Here is a 23,791-nt window from a genome sequence, read left to right as displayed (position 1 = left end):
GCACTGGCTCTGTAAATGGGTATGTAAACACAGTGGCTCAGAGCGAGCCACACAACGCTATTCCAGCCAATCAGCAACAAGGGGTGCTTGTGCTCATGCACAGGACAGGGGGAAGTCATCAGAGCAGCTGTCTGTGTGAGGTCTCCCGTCTCCAGCACCTGCTGAATGATGGGATATGGCTGGCAAACTGGAGAAAGGGAGGTCATGGCCAATTCACATAGAAAGTGTTTTCTCAGGGAACAGATACATTTCTTGCTGTATATGTTTTTAACTTATCAACCATATCAATAGATCAATGAATACAAACACTGTTGATTTCTTCCCATGGGGCCGACATGCAAACTATTTTGGTTCAGTAAATTTCTGCTGTCAGTCAGCCTGGTGAAGGCAGTTTGTCCATGCTCACATAAGATGAATTTTTTTCCCGCTCATGATAATGTGTGAGAGGAACAGAAGTGACTCTACATCATTATCACTCTATTTCTCTTTTGTTCGTTGCCATGGCAATGTGTGTCCATGAATTTGGGGGGGGTGGAGCTTCTGAAGGAGCATGAAGGGATTTGTTTGGATGTTTAATTCGAATATCAACATCTTCCTCCAGAATGACTGACTCTGCCTTTAATAAAGCCTTGTCCGAAGTTTTTACACAGTTTATAAAAGGTGGACAGAACACATTTATTGGTAACACATGGTGGCACATAAAAATTTGTGGTTTCTTATTGTGTTTCAAACTCTTTTGTCTTTGTTTGTAACCACTTGAACCCTAACCAAGTGGCGAGTTTAGTAATCTATTCTAATGAAAGTCTAAATATTCATGTCTTGTTATTGGCAACTACATGTTTTTGTTTCTGTGAAGGTCAGTTGAACTTCCCAGCTTTAATGAATTAATAACTCAAATATCCCAGCAGCTGGCCTGGCACAAAGATCCAGTGTGTTAATTTTGGAGTGATGCTCCAGTTTGAACCTGTTTTGAAAAGCTATGGATCTCCACAAGGGAGTTCTCCCATTGAATAAACGTGTTTCTTTTTCTGTCAAATACAAAGTCTATCTTGGAAATACCTCTGCTTTTATATACCGTAAGTTTCATACGGTGTTAGGAGTTATTAATAGAATATTAATTCCATGTTCGCAGCACTAGCTTCTTCTGTTCGTGCACCCTACTGTGGAAGTGCTAATTGAGTGAGTGTGTATCACTAAGACAACCCATGAGAGTGACGTGGGATTACATCACTGAGAGCTAAATGTGTCTCACGATCACTGTGCGAGTGACGGTTGGTGTACAGTTACTGACATACCTCCATCTGAGAGACACATAGCATATGGTGGCTTGCGTAACCTTTCTCGTTGCAAAATCTTTAAGATACAGTATAGTATGTCAACAATGTCAAGCGGCTCTGAGTTAATGAGAAAGTAATTAGTCCAACAGTAACAGTTTTCTGGGTCCAGACACAGCTCCAGCTGGCTGATGGCTGGTACAGGTACAGAGATAAACTATATGTCTCAAAGCTATTTCTGTCCACAGCACAGTTTATTGTAAAGTCTGAACATTTGAAATTGTGTAAGATCCAATTATACTGTGTTGTAACAGAAATAAACCCTATAAATTGACTTAAGGTTTATAGTGTACAAAGAAATTGATTACATACTACACGACTCTCCTCAGGAGTTTACTCAGTTGTGGAAACGTAAATGTGCCAATGGCCCGGCTAAGTAATAGTTTTCAGTCTTTATGCTAAGCTAAGCTAACTGGCTGCTGGTGGTAGCTTCTTATATAGCATGCAGACATGAGAGTGGCATCGATCTTCTCATCTAATTCTTAGCAAGAAAGCAAATAAGCGTATTTCCCACAACGTCAGTCTATTCCTTTAAGGACCACAAGTTACGATGAGGGGTCACAAGTGCAAGTTGCTTACTTTTAGGGGCTCACAAGCCAAACAGGCTGGGAACCAAATAATCTAATAGTATTAGGAGATGATGGGCCGTATTTTCCTGAAATAGGGTGCAGGAGCAGATTCAAGTCTTAATTCATGGCATATGGCGCCTGTGGGTGTGACCAACACATTTTTGCAATTTTCCTGACTATCAGCACTGGCGTACTCTGGGCTCAGCCAGGCGCAACGTGAACTGAATACAGTATTAGTGGGAGGAATACAGAATCAGCTGGAGCTCCTTTCATTCCCTCTCAAGGCATCATCAGGTGAAACGCAGGGGAGAGTTCACCTCTGTAAAGCACCAGAAGTTCCAAAATACAAATTCAGGACACCCCAAATATTAATGTACATCAATCCAAATATGATGTCAGTGGTAGAAAGAAAATAAAACTGATGTGTTCTCAAGTGTCCCTCCGCATATTTTGTGTAAACAATTAATATAGGATAATTTATACATTTCAAACTCTGCAGTTCTACTCCTCTGCTTGTATGAAAGCCCTCACTTATGCTTTTTAGTCTATACAATATTCTTAAATAAACATACAAAATCATGTTTGGAAATGTGGTAGTAAGTGTTAGAAAACTGCGCAAATTCTATCACTGTTCATGATGATGCACAGCCCCTCTCTCAAATGAGATGACCCCACAATAAGATGAAACACGTGTGTCATTCCAGCTGCTGTGTGATGACAGCTGTTTCATAAACATGGAAAAGATCCACATTCTACAAGTTGTTGTTTGAAAGTCACTCATCCAACAGACCGTATTTCTGAACTCCAGGTCACCAGATCACACTCGTGGATGATATTATCGGTAAGAATCTCCCTTAGAAATTGTGTTTTGATTCTCATGTCAATCTGCAGTAATGAAAAAAGCATGTAGCAAATTGAAAGGGTCAAAGCTTAAGAGAAATGGAATATGTTTTGTGATTTTGGAGACATCTGCGTTCATGCACCTCTGCCAACACAAACCAAGGTAATTGCCCTGCGTGTGTGATAAGAGGTGGTCTGAGTAGGTTTTATCGCAAACGAAATTTCATGCCAAAATGAGCACCAAAATTGCAACGTGCTGCCTAATCTGCATAAACACAGCCTCAACTGCCCCTCTCCTTCCATATTGGCACAAGGGAGCTCCTTTGGGGCCAGGGAATTACCGAAAGTCACACAATTATTAACAGTCACAGACAGTCAATCTCCTAAAAACTTTTGATATCTAATATTCCTTGAATATCCAATAGATGTTTCATCTTTTGTTTTTATTTTCTTGATTATAGAAAAATACTATAGCTAAATAAAAACATGTGAAGACCATAGACTGTAAACATAGACTGTAGCATCACTCATTGGTTTGTTGACTCCCGTTTTGAAGGTTGCCTTTTGACTGTCGTCATCTTGGATTTTTGGAGCCAGAAGTGACCACATTTGGACAAGAGGGTGGAGTTGACCCTAACGCTAGCTGCTAGCTTGGTTAGCATGGTGCATTTACAGTCATGGTTAACTGTGCTAATGCTAATGCCAATGGTAATTTTTTCCAAGCTAAAAACAGGCTGAAAACCATTGAAACAAAAAGTAATTACCGGAAAAAAACTGAACATCCAATCCTTAGAGTCTTTTATTACAACCACACACTGAACAAGACTTTTTTAGGTGCCCAAAATGTTACAATTAACTTTCATGAACTGAAAACACACTGAAATAGCGACGGCTACGGTCACGCCTATACTCTGTGAATTTGGGGTTACACCATGGTTACGTTACCTAACCAACGTTGTCACTGTGGCAGTGACTTGCCTGTGATGGCACCCACCTGTCACTCAGAGTGGCCATGTCCTTAGTTATGCATAACTTTAACCCTTAATAAAATTGAAATGGGTGAGTTATATAAAAATTTACCCCCATGCAGTTGTCATGAACAGAAAAATTAGCTATAGAGACCAAAACTATTTTTTGTACAAGACTGTAAACATGTTTATTTCTGCATTTTAACATGGAGGTCTATGGGGACTGACTCGTTTTTGGAGCTAGCCTCAAGCCATTCGAGGAACTGCGGTTTTTGGCACTTCCGCGTTTGCTTACATTTTCAGCTCCAGAGGTTGCTGCTAGGGGAAGACAAGGCTTTAATGTAGCCCATAGTTGGGATAGTCATATTTCTAATCTTATTATTGTTGTAATTATTGTCGTTGTTGTGCTTCTCTGTGTCTCTCTCTCCCCCCACCCCCTTTCTCTCTCAACCCAACTGGTCAAGGCAGATGGCCGCCCACCTAGAGCCCGGCTCTGTTTTTCCTTGTTTTTCCTTGCCACTGTAGCCAAGTACTTACTCATGGGGGAATGTTGGGTCTTTGTAAATTCAGAGTACAGTCTAGACCTGCTTTATGTGAAAAGTGCCCTGAGATAACTTGTATTGTGATTTGGCACTATAAAAATAAAATTGAATTGAATTGAAAATTGAATTAGTACTTTGGCTTTGCTTCTAGACAATTAAATTTGCTCTCTGTGACATTTCTGAAGCATTTGCAAAATCTCAGGCATTGGTAGGCCTACCTCAAGTGAAAAAGTTCAAGTTACTCACAGTAACAAAACATAAATTGTCTGTTATCATAGTTGACATTTACCTCCTCCCTCTGAGCAGAGTCACACTGCAAGATGTTGGCTCCATTCAGCTCCAATTAGGCCCTTCCAAATTTAGAAAATCAAAGAGAAAATACCTTGTCATATTTTTTCTCCGGGGACACAGACCAACAATAAAAACTTGTCTGTCATGGCAGATTTGGAGCTTAATTAGTTGGAGAAATCTCATAGTGCGTGACTGTGACCTTCAACACTATTTTCACAGTCTTTTCTCAGTGATTTGTGTCCATTGTGTCAGTTGAACCTTATGTGGCTTGCTAAATGAGGGTATCCAGCGCAGTGAAGATTAAGTTTATGAGATGGGGGTGAAGAATGGTGACTGGCACTGTTTTGTGTGGACACGGGTCAACGATTGGAGGCTGCCTTCCTCATGGGGCTCAGTGTGTTTTAGGGTCACATTGTGGAAAGCAGCTTTTCCTCCTGGCAGCCCCTGCAGCCTTTCCACAGTCTCTGGGGTGTGTTTTGTGTTGGGCTGCAGGTCAGCGGTAGTGCTGTTTCAGGCCATCAGGTTGTTTTCTTTACCCTCTCTGTTCTTACCACACTCTCGTACAGGAGGAGCCAGACATGGCTGCTCAATGCTTTGTGGTCCTCCTCTCATTTACAAAATGAGGTGACTGACATTGTTGTTATTTCATCAGCAGCAGTCTAAATCACATGCACACACACAAATTTCACCTGTTGAAAGCATCAGTATAAGGGGAAATATCTTGTAGTACAGGTGTTCCTAGCATGGGGAACTTCTACAGTTGCTTGGGGGTATGTGGTGGATAGCTCAGCTAATTTGAAAAAGTAGAAATTAAGATTTGAGTAGAAAATATATCTACATATTAAGTCAGCTGTAGCACCTGAATACAATATCAGTCCCTTCAAAAATGTTTGATTTTGCAGTGGCTTTTCTCAGAAATTGTGATACAATTTGCAGTGGTTTATGTGTGTGTGATTTGTCCGTCTTTCACCTGAATCCTTGCTGAATGTTTTGGTAGTGTAGATGTAGGTGTAACTTCTGACAAAAGAGGTTGCTACTGTAGAACATGAAGAAATGTGTGTTTCTCCATTGACAGCAGTCTATAGACTAAATGTTACACAGTGCATGTAATTTAACAACCCTGGGGTGAGAGTAAGATGAATGAATATTTGGAGAGCTTCAAAGGTTCTAAGCAAACTCCCTGCTGAGGCCCTGGGCTCTTGGCTCAACATTAAAATCCCAGGTGCCTTCAGTATTCAGTTAAAATAGTCAGCTAAAAGTAATGTATAGGTTCAGTAAATTAGATTAAAGTATGGATAAATGGTTAAAATAGACCATTATCACTAAAAGTAATGGATCAGTGGTTGAAATAATTAGCTAGAAGTAGGATAAATGGTTTTGGCAGTGTAGATGTAGGTGTAGGGGTACTTATGACTTCTGACAAAAGAGGTTGCACATGAAGAACATGAAGGAATGTCAGTTTCTCCATAGACTAGATGTTATGCAGTGCATGTTGTGGTTTTGCTTTTTGTAACCCGAAAAGTATTAAGAATCAGAATTTTTCCTTTAACGCGTCACTCAAATCCCAACCCTCAACTATCCATAACCCCTTGAAGAAGTGCAGACAGACCAAAATGACTTCATTTCACAACAATGTTCTCACAACAAGTATGCGAAACACATCTCTCTCTCTCTCTCTCTCTCTCTCTCTCTCACTCTCTCTCTCTCATCTTTCATTTTCCTCGCTCTCTGACTCACACACAGGGCCATGTTTACAGATTGTGGACAAAAAGCTTTCATGTTATACACGTACCCTTGACAGCTGCTGTATACTGTCAATGAGCCATTAAGATTTTTCTTCACTATGGCAAAATTCTTGCTCTGAAACTGCTGCCATTATCTAACAAACACTGATGATGGATTTAAAACAGCATCTCCTGACATTGTGAGATACTGTAGATAAGCTCTCTGCTGCTCTGGGTACTGTACACATGTGTTAGAATTTCTGTAAGGAAGGAGTTGGTTTTTGTGTATGTTTTTTGACTTACAAAACACTCAGCCCTGCAGCTCTACTTCATTGTACTTGACAGGGTCAAAGGTCATGAGGTCGACGGATCTCCTGAATGCACAGAGTGGCAGAAAATGAGAATTGGAGTAGGAGAGGGAGAAACAGTGAGCTGAACCTGAACTGTTTTTGGTGACATTCAAGTTGAGTAAGATTAGGAGTTACCGCCAGCCTGCCTGTCAGCTTTGATCTATCTCATAAAGTTGTTTTGCAACAGTCATATTGCGGGGTCAATCTTTCAATCACAATGTCGCTTTTCCTCCCAAAATTCTGTGCTGTTGCTCCGAAAATAATGCTGTTGCTGGCAGAGGCTCATGTCCTCCTGGCTCCAAATAAACACACACAGCAGGCCACACATTAAGTTAAAAAAGTTAGGTACAGTTATTTTCTTTTTTAATATTAATGCATCGTTTTTTTAGACTTAACAAAAAGTATGCATAAGATTGAGGGGCAAACTGGGTTAACTAAGAGATTACTGAAGAATTCAGAAACCCAGTATGTGCTAGGGACCTAGCCAAAAGTAACAGGAGCGTATTGTGCTTCACCAGTGCATCCCTTTTCAAACAGCATAGAGCCTGCTAATTCTTTTGAGACTTTACAAGTACTGTTGGGGTTTAATAGCATGTTATCCAATCTGAATCCAGTACCAAATCCCTCATTGAATCTATTTATGTTTAACATTCTACTTTTGAAAGGAACTGAAATCTAAAATAAATAAAACTCAAAAGATTTAGTTGAAATCTGTTGGCTAAGAAGTCATACATGGTATTGAATGGCAGCCTAAATATTGTTAACAACCTGCAGTTACAATCTGAAAATGAGATAAGATCGAGTTCATAATAGAAATACATATATACATAACAGCACAAGATATCAAATGTTGATTAAAGATATATTGGACACATTGAAATAACAGGTGTAGCCTTCTAAATTTATCATGAGCTACTTACTCCAAATACCTGAGCTCCTAGTCCAAACTATTAAGTTGATTAGCTTATATTATTGAAATAATCTGAATTACAGTTATGAATATATGAATTACAACTGGGAGATTCTGACCCCTGACATGACAGACATGACATGAAAGATTTATTACTCTTTTGGATTTGTTGGAACTACAAAATCACTCTTTGGTTGAATCTTTGGCCAAGTACAGACACCAGCTTGCAGAGAAAACACAAATGCAGATGTGTGTCATTGTACTGCCAGAAAAGTTAAAAGTTGTGTAAAACGTCAGATGCCAGATGTCTTTGGCCTAGTGACCTCTATATGATCTGCAGAGCAGGGAGAAATGAGTCACTTCTAAACATTTCACAACATTCATATCCATTCTCACAGTTCTCTAAAGCTATGTCTCTTGCTATATTCATGTGTTTTGCACTTAAATGCAAGCACTACTGTGAACATTGGTAGTAACAGAGAAAGCAAAAAGGTGTAATGAGTGTGACATCACTCTTGTTGCTATGGGAGATGTGGCTTCTTTGCATCTTTCTACTGAATATTTTTTGTCCAAAAGATAGTACTGCCTGTTTCCAGGACTATTATCACACTGTATGTGGCTTATAGAATAGAACATAGAATAACCAGAGTTAAGAGTTGTTCAAACTGAAAGCATGGCATCTCTAAATGCTAAAACGGCTGAGAAGGCACCGTCAAGTTCATAAAAGTATGTGAGTTCATCCCAGTTGATTAGAGATCAGAGAGGACACAGTGTTTACCTGTGGAAAGCAAACATGCCGAGCTCTGGGGCCACTGACAGACTGCCCATCAACTGTGCCACACACACACACACACACACACGTTTGGGCAGCTATCCTTGTTAGGACATTGCATTGACTTCCATTTGTTGTGAACAGCCTAAACCTAACCTTAACCTAACCTCAATTCACACCTTATCTTGTCTTTCTACTGAACCTAAGCACTGTAGAGTTAAATGTTTTAAATTTTCCTTTAAAATTTCTCTTCACTGTATTTGGATCATCATTCAGTATTTCTTCTAGTTTTATGTGGCTGCCTGATGTGTACATGTGAAATGTCCACATGTGAATTTTATATTTTTTTTCTACCATGGATCCGGGTGTTAAGTGGAAACCCATGCAGACAGTGTACCCTACCTCATCCCTGAATTATCAAAGCATTTTTATCTGACACTTTTATGTCTTTCCTTTCAGTGCACTTTATTTTCCTCACACTTTTAACAATGTTTCATACTGTTTTCATTTGACGTTTCCCGATTGTTTTCTCCCTCTGGTATTGACCTGAGGTGGGTTTTTACTTCATGAACTGATTCTTGCAAATAGTGATGTTTTTACTGTCAGTGGCACATGGAGGAGATGCTGCCCTCATACTATAACCAGATGGGTTTGCTGGGAAGGAAAGACGCTGCAGCTGGACCCCACACATACAGATTATCTTTTTATCCTGGGATTGTCCTGGAGCAAAGGACATCGATGCCAGGGAGTAAGAAATGGAAAAAGGTAGGAGGGTGATAGTAAGATGAATGAATATTTGGGGAGCCTCAAGGGTCCTAAGCAAACTCCTGGCTGAGGCCCTGGGCTCTGGGCTCAACATTAAAATCCCAGGTGCCACCAGTATTCAATTGAAATAGCCAGCTAAAAGTAATGTATAGGTTCAAGAAATTAGATTAAAGTATGGATAAATGGTTAAAATAGATCACTAAAAGTAATGGATCAATGGTTGAAATAATTAGCTAAAAGTAGGATAAATGGTTTTGGCAGTGTAGATGTAGGTGTAGGGGTACTTCTAACTTCTGACAAAAGAGGATGCTGCTGTAGAACATGAAGTAACGTCAGTTTCTCCATAGACAGCAGTCTATAGATGAGATGTTATGCAGTGCATGTTGTGGTTTTGTAATTTAACAACGCAAAATTTTCCTTTAACCCATCACTCAAATCCTAACCCTAAACTATCCATAACCCCTTGAAGAAGTGCAGACAGGCCAAAATGACTTCATTTCACAACAATGTCCTCACAACAAGTATGAAAAAAGAAATTTAGCACATCCTATTTATCATGAGCTACTTATTCCAAATACCTGTGGTCCTAGTCCAAAACTATTTAGTTGATAGGATTACATCATTGATATGTTATGATTCAAGTTTAGTGGGAGATCCTGACTCCTGACCTTGGAATGACAAAGACTCATCACTCTTTTGGATTTGTTGGAACTATAAAATCACTCTTTGGTTGAATCTTTGGCCAAGTACAGCCACTAGCTTGCAGAGAAAACACAAACTCGACAACAGCAAAGTTTTATTGTGGTCTGCCGTCAAGCTTTTCTTGGAATTAATGTTGATTAGCAAGTTTTCACATTCACACACCAATTGTCACCCGGTTTTGCAAGCAAAATGCTCGCAATGTAGAGCCCTGCTGGCCATGGTGCATCTCAGGCAGCTCGTATTTGTGTGCACAGATGAGATGTGTGCAGATGTGTGTCATACTGCCAGAAAAGTTAAAAGGTGTTTAAAATGACATATGCCAGATGTCTTTGGCCTAGTAACCTCAATATGATCTGCAGAGCAGGGAAAAATTTGTAATTTTGAAAAGTTTTACAACAGTCAGTGTTTTTGATCAGTCATACTATCTTTCTGTCTCTTCTATCCCTTCTTACACATTCTTTATTTCCCTTTATTGAGTACAATGTGGAACATTTGTATCCATTCTTACAGTTCTCTAAAGGTATGTCTCTTGCTATATTCATGTGTTTTGCACTTAAATGCAAGCACTACTGAAATGCACTGTTAAAATGCAAACACTACTGTGAACATTGGTAGTAACAGAGAGAGCAAAAAGGTGCAATGAATATGACATCACTCTTGTTGCTATGGGAGATGTGGTTTCTTTGCATCTTTCTACTGAATTTTTTTTGTCCAAAAGATAATACTGCCTATTTCTATTTCTAGGACTGTAATCACACTTTATGTGGCTTACAGAATAGAAAATAGAATAACCAGAGTTAAGAGTTGTTCAAACTGAAGCCTGAGCATGGTGTCTGTAAATGCTAAAATGGCTGAGAAGGCATATTCAAGTTCATAAAAGTGTGTGAGCTCAGCTTAATTGATTAGAGATCAGAGAGAGGACACAGTGTTTACCTGTGGAAAGCAAACCATCTAACTGGAGTCATTTGGCCACGGCACTGACTGACTGCCCATCAACTGTGCCCACACACACACACACACACACACGTTTGGGCAGCTATCCTTGTTAGGACATTGCATTGACTTCCATTCGTTGTGAACAGCCTAAACCTAACCTTAACCTAACCTCAATTCACACCTTATCTTGTCTTTCTACTGAACCTAAACACTGTAGAGTTAAATGTCTTAAATTTTCTTTTAAAATTTCTCTTCACTGTATTTGGATCATCATTCAGTATTTCTTCTAGTGTTACGTGGCTGCTTCTACTGTGGTTCTGCGTGTTAAGTGGAAACCCATGCAGACAGTGTACCCTACCTCATCCCTGAATTATCAAAGCATTTTTATCTGACACTTTTATGTCTTTCCTTTCAGCGCACTTTATTTTCCTCACACTTTTAACAATGTTTCATACTGTTTTCATTTGACGTTTCCCGATTGTTTTCTCCCTCTGGTATTGACCTGAGGTGGGTTTTTACTTTATGAACTGATTCTTGCAAATAGTGATGTTTTTACTGTCAGTGGCACATGGAGGAGATGCTGCCCTCATACTATAACCAGATGGGTTTGCTGGGAAGGAAAGACGCTGCAGCTGGACCCCACACATACAGATTATCTTTTTATCCTGGGATTGTCCTGGAGCAAAGGACATTGATGCCAGGGAGTAAGAAAAGGAAAAATTTAGGGGGGTGATAATAAGATGAATGAATATTTGGGGAGCCTCAAGGGTCCTAAGCAAACTCCTGGCTGAGGCCCTGGGCTCTGGGCTCAACATTAAAATCCCAGGTGCCACCAGTATTCAATAAAGTCTTGGTCAGAAGAAAGGCAGAAAAGAAATAGCAGCTTAACTTCAAACAGCCTCTGAGGTAGAGCTTAAAAGCTGTTTTCCTTTTAAATCCTAGATAAGCAGTTATTAAAGTAAGTAAGTGTTCATGAGTTGAATTCTTGTGTTGCTATTGTTTTTGCAAAGATTATTTCAGTGACATTTTACTTTATTGGATAGCTGAGATAATAGAGCACGACAGGAAACCTTTTAAATATGTAAAATGTGTGGTCTAATTTATTTGCTTTTATTTGAGAATCAGTGAAGCGAGACAGGAAGCAAGGAGGGAGAGAGGGTTGTGACATGCAACAGGGGTCCCCCAGCTGGGAATCGAGCTGTGGAAGTTGCGATTATATGGTATGCGACTTAACCATTAGGCCACCAGTGCGCCCTCCTAACTTTTTTCTATTTGTCACTCTGTGTTCCAGGGGACTGTTCATCACTATTCATGACCGTGGCCACATCGCTTCACTGCTCCAGAACTGGCCAGAAAAGGACATCAGGGTAAATCATATCACTCAAACTGTGGAATAATAATATAATATTCATGTTGGTGCAGCACTCCCACATTACAGATTCAGTTTATCTATGTTTTTCTTTATGCAGAATCAAAAGTCCTTACAATACCTGAAATTTTTGGCCTGTTGATCAATATAAATATTGAGGACAAAGATACAAAACTAATCATGTCTCAAGTAAATAACTGTCTCTGGTGTATGATGGCAATGCATGACTATATGTTAATGCACAGTATATACATGTGGCATATAATATTGTTTTGGGTTTTTTTACACACAAAAATAAACAGCAGGATACAAGAAACACATCAAACTTCAAAATAATTGTTTGCAAAAAAGTGAAAAGTGAAGCAATAGAAGTGCACAACACATCCAGCAACAACGCATATTACTATGATAATGGAGTTCATAGAATAATGTCGTATCCAACAATATTTCATTATTTCCTGAATGAGAGGTCAGTCATAACCCTTCTCTCAAAGAACAATGGAGGCTTGGAGCTTTTTTCCTATCTTTATTCAAGTGTGGTCTTTCAATTTGAGAGCATAATTTATTGCTTTCACGCTCAGATTTTGTCATTCTTTCCCTCAAAACGTTGCCCTCACACTCAGATAGCCCCTGCTTTTGATTAGATTTGCTCTGCTTCTGCTCAACCTGTAATCCTGCACTCAGATATATTGTTGCTTGCACAGATTTCCTGCTTCAGCTTCAGCCCTTCCCCTCACACTCAGACTGCTTCTGTGCGCTCGTCAAATGTCTGCTCTCAGATTTCTGCTCTGCTCTCAGATTTTTTGTGCAACAACCCTGTCAAAATTCCCCGACCAATAGAATGGCAGATGTAGTGCTGACCAATGAAGTGATCTCTGCCTCCTTGTATGCGTCTTTCTTTACGACTTTTGGAATAAAAGCATAGTTAATGTATATACCAGTGTTTTCTTTTACTTAATAGTTACATATAATAGTAGTCGTTTAGCACAACAGTCGCCTGTCAGTGTGCTAAAGGAGAAAACGACGTCACCTTCGTGACTCAGGAGTGTGAGTCTAGCGGATCGCCAAAGTCAAGGACCTCGTTATGTTTTTTATTTAATGATGCTATTACTTCCTTCAAATTTTAATGTGAAAAAATTCAGATTTTTTTGGCTGTCAAGTGTTTTATGTTACGTGAGCACTGTTGCTAGGCAACTAACTAAGGAAAAGGGCTGAAGCTGGAGCAGGAAATCTGTGCAAGCAACAATATATCTTAGTGCGAAAATACAGTTTGAGTGGAAGCCGAGCAAAGCTGTGTGCAAGCAGGGGCTATTTGAGTGCAAGGGCAGGGTTTGAGGGAAAGAATTATAAAATCTGAATGTAAAATCAATAAATCATGCTCTCAAATTAAAAGCTCTTGACTAGATAGAAAAAAAAGCCCCATAAGAGAGCCTCACGATTTCACATGTCAAAGTTTAATTAGATGAATTCTGCGTGAAGCAAGAGAGGCAGGTCAGTTCACACTCAGAAGGTTCCACACACAGATGTGGTCTGGCATCATAGCTAAATACTCAGCTAAATGCTAATGTCAGTATGCTAACTGGGACACAATAAGAATGCTAACATGCTGATGTTTAGCAGGTTTTAATGTTTGTCATCGCCCTCTTAGTAGTGTGTTATCGTGCTTACATTTGCTAATTAGCGCTAAACACAAAATACAACTGAGGCTGATGGGAATGCCATTACAGGTATTTGGTTATAAATCAAGGTATGCAACAGTTTTAAATTGTAACCCGATAATGGGGCTAGTTGTTGAGATATTTCAGTCCAACTGACATTTCCATTACTAGAGCCACTTCGCTAGTGTGGCTAAAAAAGTACTGAAGATGCTTATCTAAAATGACTGAGCATTCCGTTTAAACTATCAGTTCTTTACTCGTTACATTGTGAACTGAAGGCAGTTGACTATGGAAACACTGTAGGATAAAAGCATAACCCTGGCTAGCTTTTTTGATTTATATTTAATGTTGATAAAAAACTCTATTTTTTTATTCCTAAAAGCTCAGTTACCTCACACCAGATTGTCATTCACAATAGTGAATGTACCAGTGATCTCGTGGGGACATGTGGATGATTTTGGTATCGGTTCTCATCACTGTAAGAGTAAATTGACCTGATGTATTGGCCAATTTCCCAAAAGCCTGAAATATTCTTTTAATCTTGTGTATAGAGCAAGTACTGTATGTGCAAGTCATAATCTAGTCATATGCAGAATGACGAAACCAGCAGGCATTCCTGGCATGTCAAATATACCTGCAGCCTCAGCCACCTGTTCACAGCTGTCAACAGCAGGGCATTTACCTGAGCGCTGACATGCTGCCTCTCATTGTCAGGGTGGTCTTATCGTAAATTCACCTAATATGCCCTACTTTTAACATTTCAATAGAGAGAGGGCAAATGGGAGCCAAGGTAGTCATCCACTGATAAGCCTTGGCAGCCTTTCTGTCACATATTAACAGAGTCATAGTTAAAAAAAGAAGCTGCTAATGGTGTTAAATTATGGTCATTAGGCATTTTAAACATTCTTGTGGGAAAACTAATGACACTCTTAAACCCTCTTAGATTGTGAGAGGAACAAGGCTGTAAATTTATTGAGCCAGATCTATCTGCGTCACACTGATTGTGGAAAAACAAATTCAAATCAAACGCTTCTGCTGGCGATATTAAGTGTTACACAATTGATTTTTTTCATGCTGTGGAGTGAGTGGAAATCCAGGAGTGTGTAGGAGGGCCTGGCTTACTCTGAGGAAAAAAACATGTTTCTGGGTAGCTGGGTGGACTTGTTTTGGTAAAGTTTTGAGTTAAAAGGACATGGAGACAGTGCTGTTTTATTTACCTCATATTTAAATAAATCTAATCTGATTATTATTAATGTGATATCTAAATATTATTAAAGGATTGCTCTGATTTCTTCTAATCAACATGACACAGTTTTCTAGTCAATTGATGATTAAGGTTGTTGGTGTGGCTTCTGCACTTGATGGCTGACCGTTTGGTTGATTGACAGGCCGTGTGTGTGACGGATGGAGAGAGGATCTTGGGACTGGGAGACCTGGGCTCCTATGGCATGGGCATCCCAGTTGGCAAGCTGGCCCTCTACACAGCCTGTGGAGGTATGCCACCACAGCAGTGCCTGCCTGTCATGCTGGATGTGGGCACAGACAACGAGGTAAGAGCTGAAGTCAAAATAAGTAACAGACCACTTACAGAACTTTAAAGGATAAGGTGCATCATTTTTCAAGTCCATCTTAAAACAACAGTCTTGTGTCCATATGAACAGTAAAAGATGTTTTCCTTGCTGTAATCATTCCTCCTGTTCATACTAGCTAATAGAAGATCAGCTTCAAATGTGCTTTCAGTGTAAGTGATGGGGGCCAAAATCCACAGTGTGTCCACACAGTCATTTAGTGCAAAAATGCATTTGAACATTTATCTGAAGCTCATATAAGGCTTCAGCAGTCAGAGTTAGTCATATCAAGTGGATATCTGCCACATTTACAGTCTTTTTAGCATCAAATTCCCTCTTCGGGTTTCCTCAGACAGTGTTTCCCTGTTGAGCTGCGGTGGAAGTATAGTAACAAAAAGAGACTTTGGCACTAAAAAGACTAACATTGAAAGATATCTACAGCAGCAACAGAAGGAAAACTGTGGATTTTGGTCCCCATCACTTATATTGTAAGTACATTATGAAGGTATCTTCTAATGGTCAGTATGAACAGGAGGAATGATTATAGCAAGAAAAACCTAATTCATTGTTCATTTGGGCACCTGACTATTGTTTTAAGACAGACTTGAAAAGTTGCTTAAAGATATATATATATTATGTTATCTTTATAGAATGTCATCATTACATATTACAAGCTATAATGCTTAAAAAATCCAAACCCCATTTTTGATACTATTTACGTTCATTTATGTTCAACATTTTCTCTGCAACAGCCATTCAGTAATTATGTCTCTGTGGAGTAGTTTTTATTGGTAGTGACGGAGTCCAGCATTCCTGTGCTGGATTCAGATTGCTTACCTAAGCATGAGGTATTCACAATTTCATCTCATTTTATTTCAGCTCCAACACCTCTTAAGCTCACCAACACCTAATATTTTGTTTGTTGAACATGTACACAAAGCAACTTGAGGTTACTCACCTGGCCAAGAATTAGTCTGCTACATAGTCTACCATAAAACTGCAATTTGTCATTTTTACACTTAGGTTTTTATAGAATGTTAATTAGTGAACCTTTATTGGTGCTGTTAAGTTTTTATGGAACATGTTAAGTAGTTGGCCTTTATAGGTGCTGTTAGGCGGGTTTTGTTACCTTTGGACGCAGCCAAGCTAGCTGTTTCCCTCTGTTTTCAGTCTTTATGCTAAGCTAATCAAATTGACTGCCGGCTGTAGCTTTATGTTTACCTTTCGGACATGAGAGGGCACGATCCTCTCATTATGTTTTTTCAGAGAGAAAGTGTGTTTTCCAAACTGTTGAACTTTAAATACAGTTGGAGTGCAGAACTTTTAGTCGTAATGTAGTTTTTGTTAGTCTGATACGAAGTACACTGAATATTTCTTTGTATTATTTTTTGTTTTGCGTTACTTTTTTCTTTCTCATCTTCCACATCAAGGTCAGAGATAAAGTAGTAACTACAGAGAAGCTGGAAATTATCCCTGTGGGGCAACTGGCTCATTATTGCCCCAAGCAGTAATGGTCAAGTGTGCTTAGTCTTCTTGCTCACCACTTAACTCCACTGCCCCAGACCTTGAAACTCAAAATATTGCTACAGCAAATTAACATGCCACGAGTACATGATATGCCAGTTGGGAAATTCTCTTAATCCAGTGTAGCCAGGTAGGCTTTGCCTCAGAAATTAGCCAAGAAAAAGAAAACAAATCTCACACTTTACAACCAGGAAACACCCTTCACATAAGTGAGGTAAGCAGCTCCGTTGATGGATGTCAGCTGGGAAAGCACCTCTCCCCTCTGCCAGCCAACAGAGCTGTAGTTACCCACCTATGGTCCCTGTTCTCTGAGTCTTGGACAGATGATCCAAACTGCGGGCAGGGCAGCACGTGTGTCTGCAGCCCTAAACAGACTAAGAATAGTCTGTGCACACTTCTATATACAACTCTCTGTGTACTGTATCCATGTCTTGTCAGCCTCGGCCAAGGGCGTGGCAGCCTCAGATGCCTGTGCGCCCGACACAGCTAAGCAAAGCCTGTCAGGAGCAGTCCTTTATTTTCCAAGACGGTCTTCAGATGACTCAGACTCTGGAGTTCATTTTCAATCCAAGACATGTCTCAAGCAGATTAAGGATGAGTGATGTTTCTGAGGTTGGATGAGTTTTCTAATAAAATAAAACCAGAAATGTAAGGTGCAGAGAGAATATGGAAGAATAGTTAGATTGCGCAGGGACCAATATTAGGTTTGTGCAGTTAGTGGCATCCTGGACAGCCTGGGTCACTCTCAGACAGCGCTTACCCATTACACACTTCATCAAAGTTCTCGGGCTCACAGCAGAAATCTTTTTTAGTATAAATAAAGAAACACTGCACTCTTCCCGGAAAGCCCATAAAAGATATTACATTAGTCCTCTTCGTGGAACTGGATTTAGTGAGCAAAATTGTCTCCCACTCATCCAAGTCCTCCACCTCAACTCTTTATCTTTAAAGGCAGACTTACTGCAGCTCTACCTTTTGACCTCTTCCTGTACTGGCATCTCTAAGCATTCTAAGTTTCCATGCTGAGTCTACTGCTCTGTTTGAATGAGTGTGGTTTAGGGTGATAATATCTGCAGAGTGGCAGATTGGATTCTTGGGTGCATGACAGCAGTTTTAGACATTTATGGCCATCACAATACAACTTTAACAAGCTGCCTTAGAGTCTTTGATCAATACTTGCCTGTGCCCTCAATCTGCTTTATACCGGCTGCCAAAGGAGGAGGAAGTGTGTGTGCGTGCGTGTGTGTGTGTGTGTGTGTGTGTGTGTGTGTTAGTGAGCATGATGCAGAGCTCATGGATGATCAGTCAGTAGCCATAGCAGTAGCACTGATGGGCTTCAATTGTAACTTTGAATATGTTGAAATGTTAAAGGAATAGTTCAGCATTTTGGGAAATATGCTTATCCATTGTCTGTTCTGTGTGTTCAGTGCAGAGCTGGAGGCAGAAGGTGATTAGCCTAGCTTAGCATCAGGATTGGAAGCAGTGAGAAACAGCTTGCCCAGCTGTCTTCAGAAATACAATAACCAACATGTCTAAAGCTCTCTAATATGTTATATAAATATAAAATTACGATTTGTGGTTTTAGGACAGGTTACCTGCTATCCTGCACTCAGTGAGTGAATCATTATACTGTAGCTGGAGACGCTTCACAGGCATGTATGCAAGGTGTGATTTACTGGGGGGGATGGTGGGGATTATCCCCCCTCTGGTCTATATATCCCTGCCTCTGCTGAGTTATTTTTATCCCTTGTGGGGACAAAAACGTATCCCCCTCATAGTCATTTATGTTGCTTGACCCAAGGACCATATAAAATATCTAAAATAAAAATAGGCTATTTAAAAAATAAGTAAAGCACAGCAATGTGAGGATAGTCATTAGTGCAAACAACAATAAAATCATAAATTGACTTTCCCTGTCAGAGCTCATGTGACAGTAGAGATGACACGGCTAGGATACGTGATGATGCAGTAAATGGAGCAGGGGTTGCCTCCTTCCCTGCTCAGAGATTTGCAGAGATTTGGGTAAAAGAGGGGGACATGCCGCGGATGACCCCTCCACAGGAAAGCATAAAAAGAAGACAGTAGTCATCAAAGCAGACTGTTTTCTTAATTGCAGATTTCTGTAAGGCGTGTACAGTCAGTGCCTTACTTTAGTGGATCATAACATACCGGGTATGGAATTAATCAGCAGATACTTTCAGTTCAAGATGAGACCAAACTTTTCCATTGATGTCAGTTTTTGAGCCATGACAAAGGCCAAAATATGGCCTGCAACAGACTGGGTAAGCCTTGTTTTTAGCGCAGCTGATTGCTGGAAATGCATTTGCTATGTCATATTGCATATCTTAAAAAGGCAAGGACTGCTGCACATATGCACAGGGACAAACTTGCCTGCAAGCACACACACATATACATGTGTACTATTGCTGCTTTTGCAACTTTTAAGAAACTAGCTCTAAAAGAGATTTTACTGTAGTCCGCCTGGCTGTATCTGACTTTCCATTTTTCTATTATTCTAAAGAGATGACAGGCTAAATGAGATGTAATGGGATAAATGGACCGGCTGTGTGTGTATGTGTCTTAAGCCATGTGGAGTGACTGGCTTCATATGGGAGGCAGACTAGCCCACTGCCCCTTGGTATCCCGCCTCATTCTGCAGCCCTGACTGTGAAGGCATGATAGGAACAGATGGGGGTAGGAGGCTATGAGGGGGTAGTAGTAGCTCAAGATAATTATTAAAATGACTGTTATTATGGGATTATATTTGTCCTTGAGTGGATATGGGGGTAGAGAGAGAGGCAGAAAGGCAGACCTCACGATCAAGATTAGATTAGTGATCATTACTAGCTAATACACTAGTGGGTAATTATATGCCTGCATCATTTGTATAAGATATTGTGTTTAATCAAATTATGGCCCATAAAGAGTTGAAGTCTGTTTTTTATATATGTGAAATATGAAAAACAGGCAGAAGTATTATTGCTTCCTTGCCGAGAGTTAAATAAGAAGACTGATACCACTCTCATGTCTGTGCAGTAAATATGTAGCTGGAGCTAGCAGTCAGTTAGCTTAGTTTAGCATAAAGACTGGAAGCAGGGGGAAACAGTTAGCCTTGTCCTGCCAAAAGTAACAATATCCACCTAACAACACATCTAAAGCTCACCAATTAACACATTATTTTTTATTTGTTTCACCCCTACAAAAATTCATAAAAAAAAGAAGTGTTAAAACAACACTTAGTGGTTTTATGGGGAGGTTATGTGCTTGTTTCCAGCGTCATATTTATTATACAGACATGGGGGTGGTATCAATCTTCTCATCTAATTCTCTGCAAGAAAGGAAACAATTTTCAAAATGTCACATTATTCCGTTAATCCATTATCTGATCATGAGGAGGCTGAACGCCTGCGAAATGTCTGTTTGGTTTAAGACGTTTATGAAGCGAGCGACTCTTTAGTCGTTATTTCTTCTGCAGAGGAATGTGGCAGCTGTGTAATCTCATGTGAGACACAGCAATAAACTTTCACTACCTGGAAAACTCTTATCTCTTTCTCACATACAGTGCATATAAAAGACACAGATGTATCTGCAGGGAGAGAAGCACAGAGACGCTGCATGTAGAAAAACTTTCTTCTTCAAAACACGTTAGCAGGAAGTCCAGTTTTTACTGCAGCATTCTGTTATCTCCCTGGACTCTGTCTGTCTTTGTATCCCTGGGCCTGATGTCACCTGGCGTAACCTCAACACACACACACTTACTCATGCTGAAATAAGAGCCACTGATGTCATCCTGGACAATATGCTGTTTGTGTGTGTGTGTGTGTGTGTGTGTGTGTGTGTGCAGTGGGTGGGCTTTCACAGGTCCAGGCTAGTCTTGATCTCTGGTCTCGTTTTACTGCTTCTTTAATTCATAATTAAAAAAGGCTGCAGTTATATTCTTAGCTCAGAAAGTTGAGTTTTATACCCTCTCATCAAAAGTCTAGTGCCACAAACATAGATTATATATTATTTTCCTGAACTTTAACAGTCATCGGTTCGGAAAAAGGTGCAAGTGGAAGGTGAAAACGGAGCTTCTGTGTCTCCAGCAGGCATGAACTGTGAAGCCATACACGAGGACTAATCCCTTCTGATAGAAAAGGGGCTGTACAACACAAAGGACAGCTTATCCAATCAACAGTAGATAATCTGGGACACAACGACAACTCATGTCAACAATTCAGCACAGTGTCAACGAGGTCAGTCCACTTGAATCTCCTTCGTGAACAAGTCACTTACAGTGCAGCTCCAAAGGCAGTTTAGTCCCACAGTTTCCAATTGAAGACACATTAGCAGCATGAGATGAAACTCCACCGCAGAGCTGAGCAACTTCTCATGATTCTTACAACAGTTTTGTTCTTTCTCCTCACATGCTGTTGCATCATTTTGTGAAATTACCACCAAGCCCTCTCTCTAATATCTGCCCACTTTCTTGTGGGATCAAATGCAAATGTTTTGCTTGTTTTTGTAAGTTTAATTTAGCCACCTCCTGACTATTACTGTCCACTAAATGCCTGCCAGGAAATGAGACATCAGCTTCAAATAAATATTGCTTTAAATAAACATTTTAAATAAACCTTCTTGGACATGGCAGCTCTTGACCCTGCCATGGAAAGGTGGCTGCTGCCTTCTCCAAGTCATGCTCATCTTAGTGGCACCCTGTAATTATCCATCGTCAAAATCTCTGGGAAGTAAAAGTTGCCTGTCTTAGTGAGGCATGACAACAGCTCTCCACCCTTTGGGATCGAAATTCCCTGGAAGCCAAAGTTTGCAGAGTGCAGCAGATTAATATTGTGAGTCTATCTATCTGCTCGTTGTACGGTTGAGACACAGCCATGTTATGTCAGGCAGGTGCACCATATCAAACATCTGATGAAATAAGTACAGACAGCCTAAAGCAAAGTCTGTAAGCAGTCTATCAATGCTAGGAGGCATTTACTTCCACCTAATTCATCAGTCTTTCTTCATCTCTGTGTCACACACACACACACACCTTCCCATCGACCTCTGTTCTTAATTTTCTTACTTCCCTGCTGCATCCTTCTAGTTCTTCAAAATACTGTGGTGCAAAGGTCAAAGTTCACTGGTGCTCCTCCTTCATCCCCTTCAAGCTGAGTGTTAGTTCATCCTTTGAGGGACTGCTTTGTTGATGTAAATGTAAAAAACAGTGCCCCAACCTTGTTTGCTACAACCTCTATAGTCACATATTTACATTCCTCATTCTCATTCATCCACCTGTAGTAACTCAATGAACTTTCCTCTATTTTGGCTGATGGAGTGGTGGAAATGTTAGAGAAAAATAACTTTTGAATAAAGCCAGAAAATGTTTTGTTTTCTAGGAATGTATGAGCTGTGAATGTTGCAAAATTATACCTACCACCGATTGTTCATTATTACCAGAGATGAAGCAATGCACACATCCACTGTAATGGTGATCTCTCCTATAAAGCACGTGAAAGTGATTGACATTACAGTAAAAATAACAACATTTGCATCAGGGTAATGGTTTGCTGTACACAGAGACGTGTCTGCAGATTGTGTGTGAACTAACAGGAGCAGTCGGATCACACATGTGGTTCACATTATAGCAGAGGTCTAAGGTCTACAGAGACACGGGTACATCTGTGTGAGGATGTGCTCACATACTGTATATATCTCTCCTCTCTCTTTAATTTTAACATCTATCAAATGTCAAGACTAGACACAAAGCACAGACACAGACTCTTCAATCTGTTTCATTCCCTGAGTTCTTCTGTTGTTCCTGGTACAGAGGGGTTTCTTTTCTATATGAGCATGCATGAGATCCACAAGTACACACACCTCATTTTTTTATTGATAGATTGATCATTGATGTATCTATCTTTAGAGTACAATACAATTATTTGATTCCCTGATGTCATTTCCCTGTAAACTGAAGTGGGCGGGAGAGTTCAGGGCTAAATGAATCTTAAGGATAGAGTGACTGACCTCTGACCTTTCTCTCAGAATAAGGCTAAGAAGGTTGTTTCAAAATAAAGATGTAAAAGTTTACGCTGCCCACAGGTTTAGGTTTCACAGGTTTTTTTATTATGCACCTGCAAGATCCTTGAGCAAGATACGTCACCTACCTGAAGAAAAAAAAGCCTCACAGTCCTCTTGCATGCCCTGGTGTTTCTTTTAATTGGTAAAATGTGTTCAAATGAACATGAGAGGAAATTATGTCATGTTGGAAGTCACAGCTTGCATTTCACAAATTTAGTGAAACAGGCCTCTGGATCTTTACCAGGCAGGAAGGATTTTATAAAGAGATGCTTTTGAGTTGCATTATGGGAAGTAAGGGATCCAGTGTTTTTGGATCTCTCGCAGTCCCACAACTTTATGGAAGTGCAATACTAAACTCCAGGACTGCCCTTTTTAAGTCTTAATTTTGTTCCCTATTCACTTGAGGTTCCATAAAAAGGCTTTACAGTGCAGTTGACACGCAAGAGCGATACAATTCAAAGACTTAAAGGTTGATAATGAAATCTAAATATATGTAAGCACAGTTTGGTAAATTTAGTGGTCTGTTTGCAGTTCACTTGCATTACATTACAGACTTTCTGTGAGATTTTAAACATTTCTTCTTGTAGAAACATGGAGTCTCACATCTGTCAATCTTCCCTCTGCCTCCATGTGTTTTTCCAGGCGCTGCTGAATGATCCTCTCTACATCGGGCTGAGGCACAAGAGAGTGCGAGGCCAGGCCTATGATGACCTGCTGGATGAATTCATGAAGGCTGTGTCTGACAGGTATGATCGTATTGGTCTTCAATTCATCATTTGCCCACTTCCTTTAGGCAATCTGTTATTGTAATTCCAGTACAGACAGCACATGGAGCTCTTAAAAGAAAACATGTTAAGCAGTTTAGCATTGTTATGCTTGCAGTATGATGCAGCCAAATCTTGTGGGAGTCAT

General features: G+C 40.0%; 1 protein-coding gene across 1 annotated transcript in view; it reads left to right on the top strand.

Annotated features, from left to right (window-relative positions):
• Nucleotides 1-23,791, top strand: part of me1 (malic enzyme 1, NADP(+)-dependent, cytosolic) — an 88,147-nt gene that overhangs the window by 49,985 nt on the left and 14,371 nt on the right. The window contains exons 4-6 of the mRNA XM_044359730.1: nucleotides 11,995-12,070; nucleotides 15,119-15,280; nucleotides 23,522-23,625. Of these exons, the coding sequence (XP_044215665.1) occupies nucleotides 11,995-12,070; nucleotides 15,119-15,280; nucleotides 23,522-23,625 (342 nt within the window). The remainder of the gene's footprint in view (nucleotides 1-11,994; nucleotides 12,071-15,118; nucleotides 15,281-23,521; nucleotides 23,626-23,791) is intronic.

The sequence above is a fragment of the Thunnus albacares genome, chromosome 8 (genome assembly GCF_914725855.1).
Source record: "Thunnus albacares chromosome 8, fThuAlb1.1, whole genome shotgun sequence".
NCBI lineage: Eukaryota > Metazoa > Chordata > Actinopteri > Scombriformes > Scombridae > Thunnus > Thunnus albacares.
The sequence above is the reverse complement of the archived record's forward strand: the minus strand, read 5'-3'. Positions and strand labels throughout refer to the sequence as shown.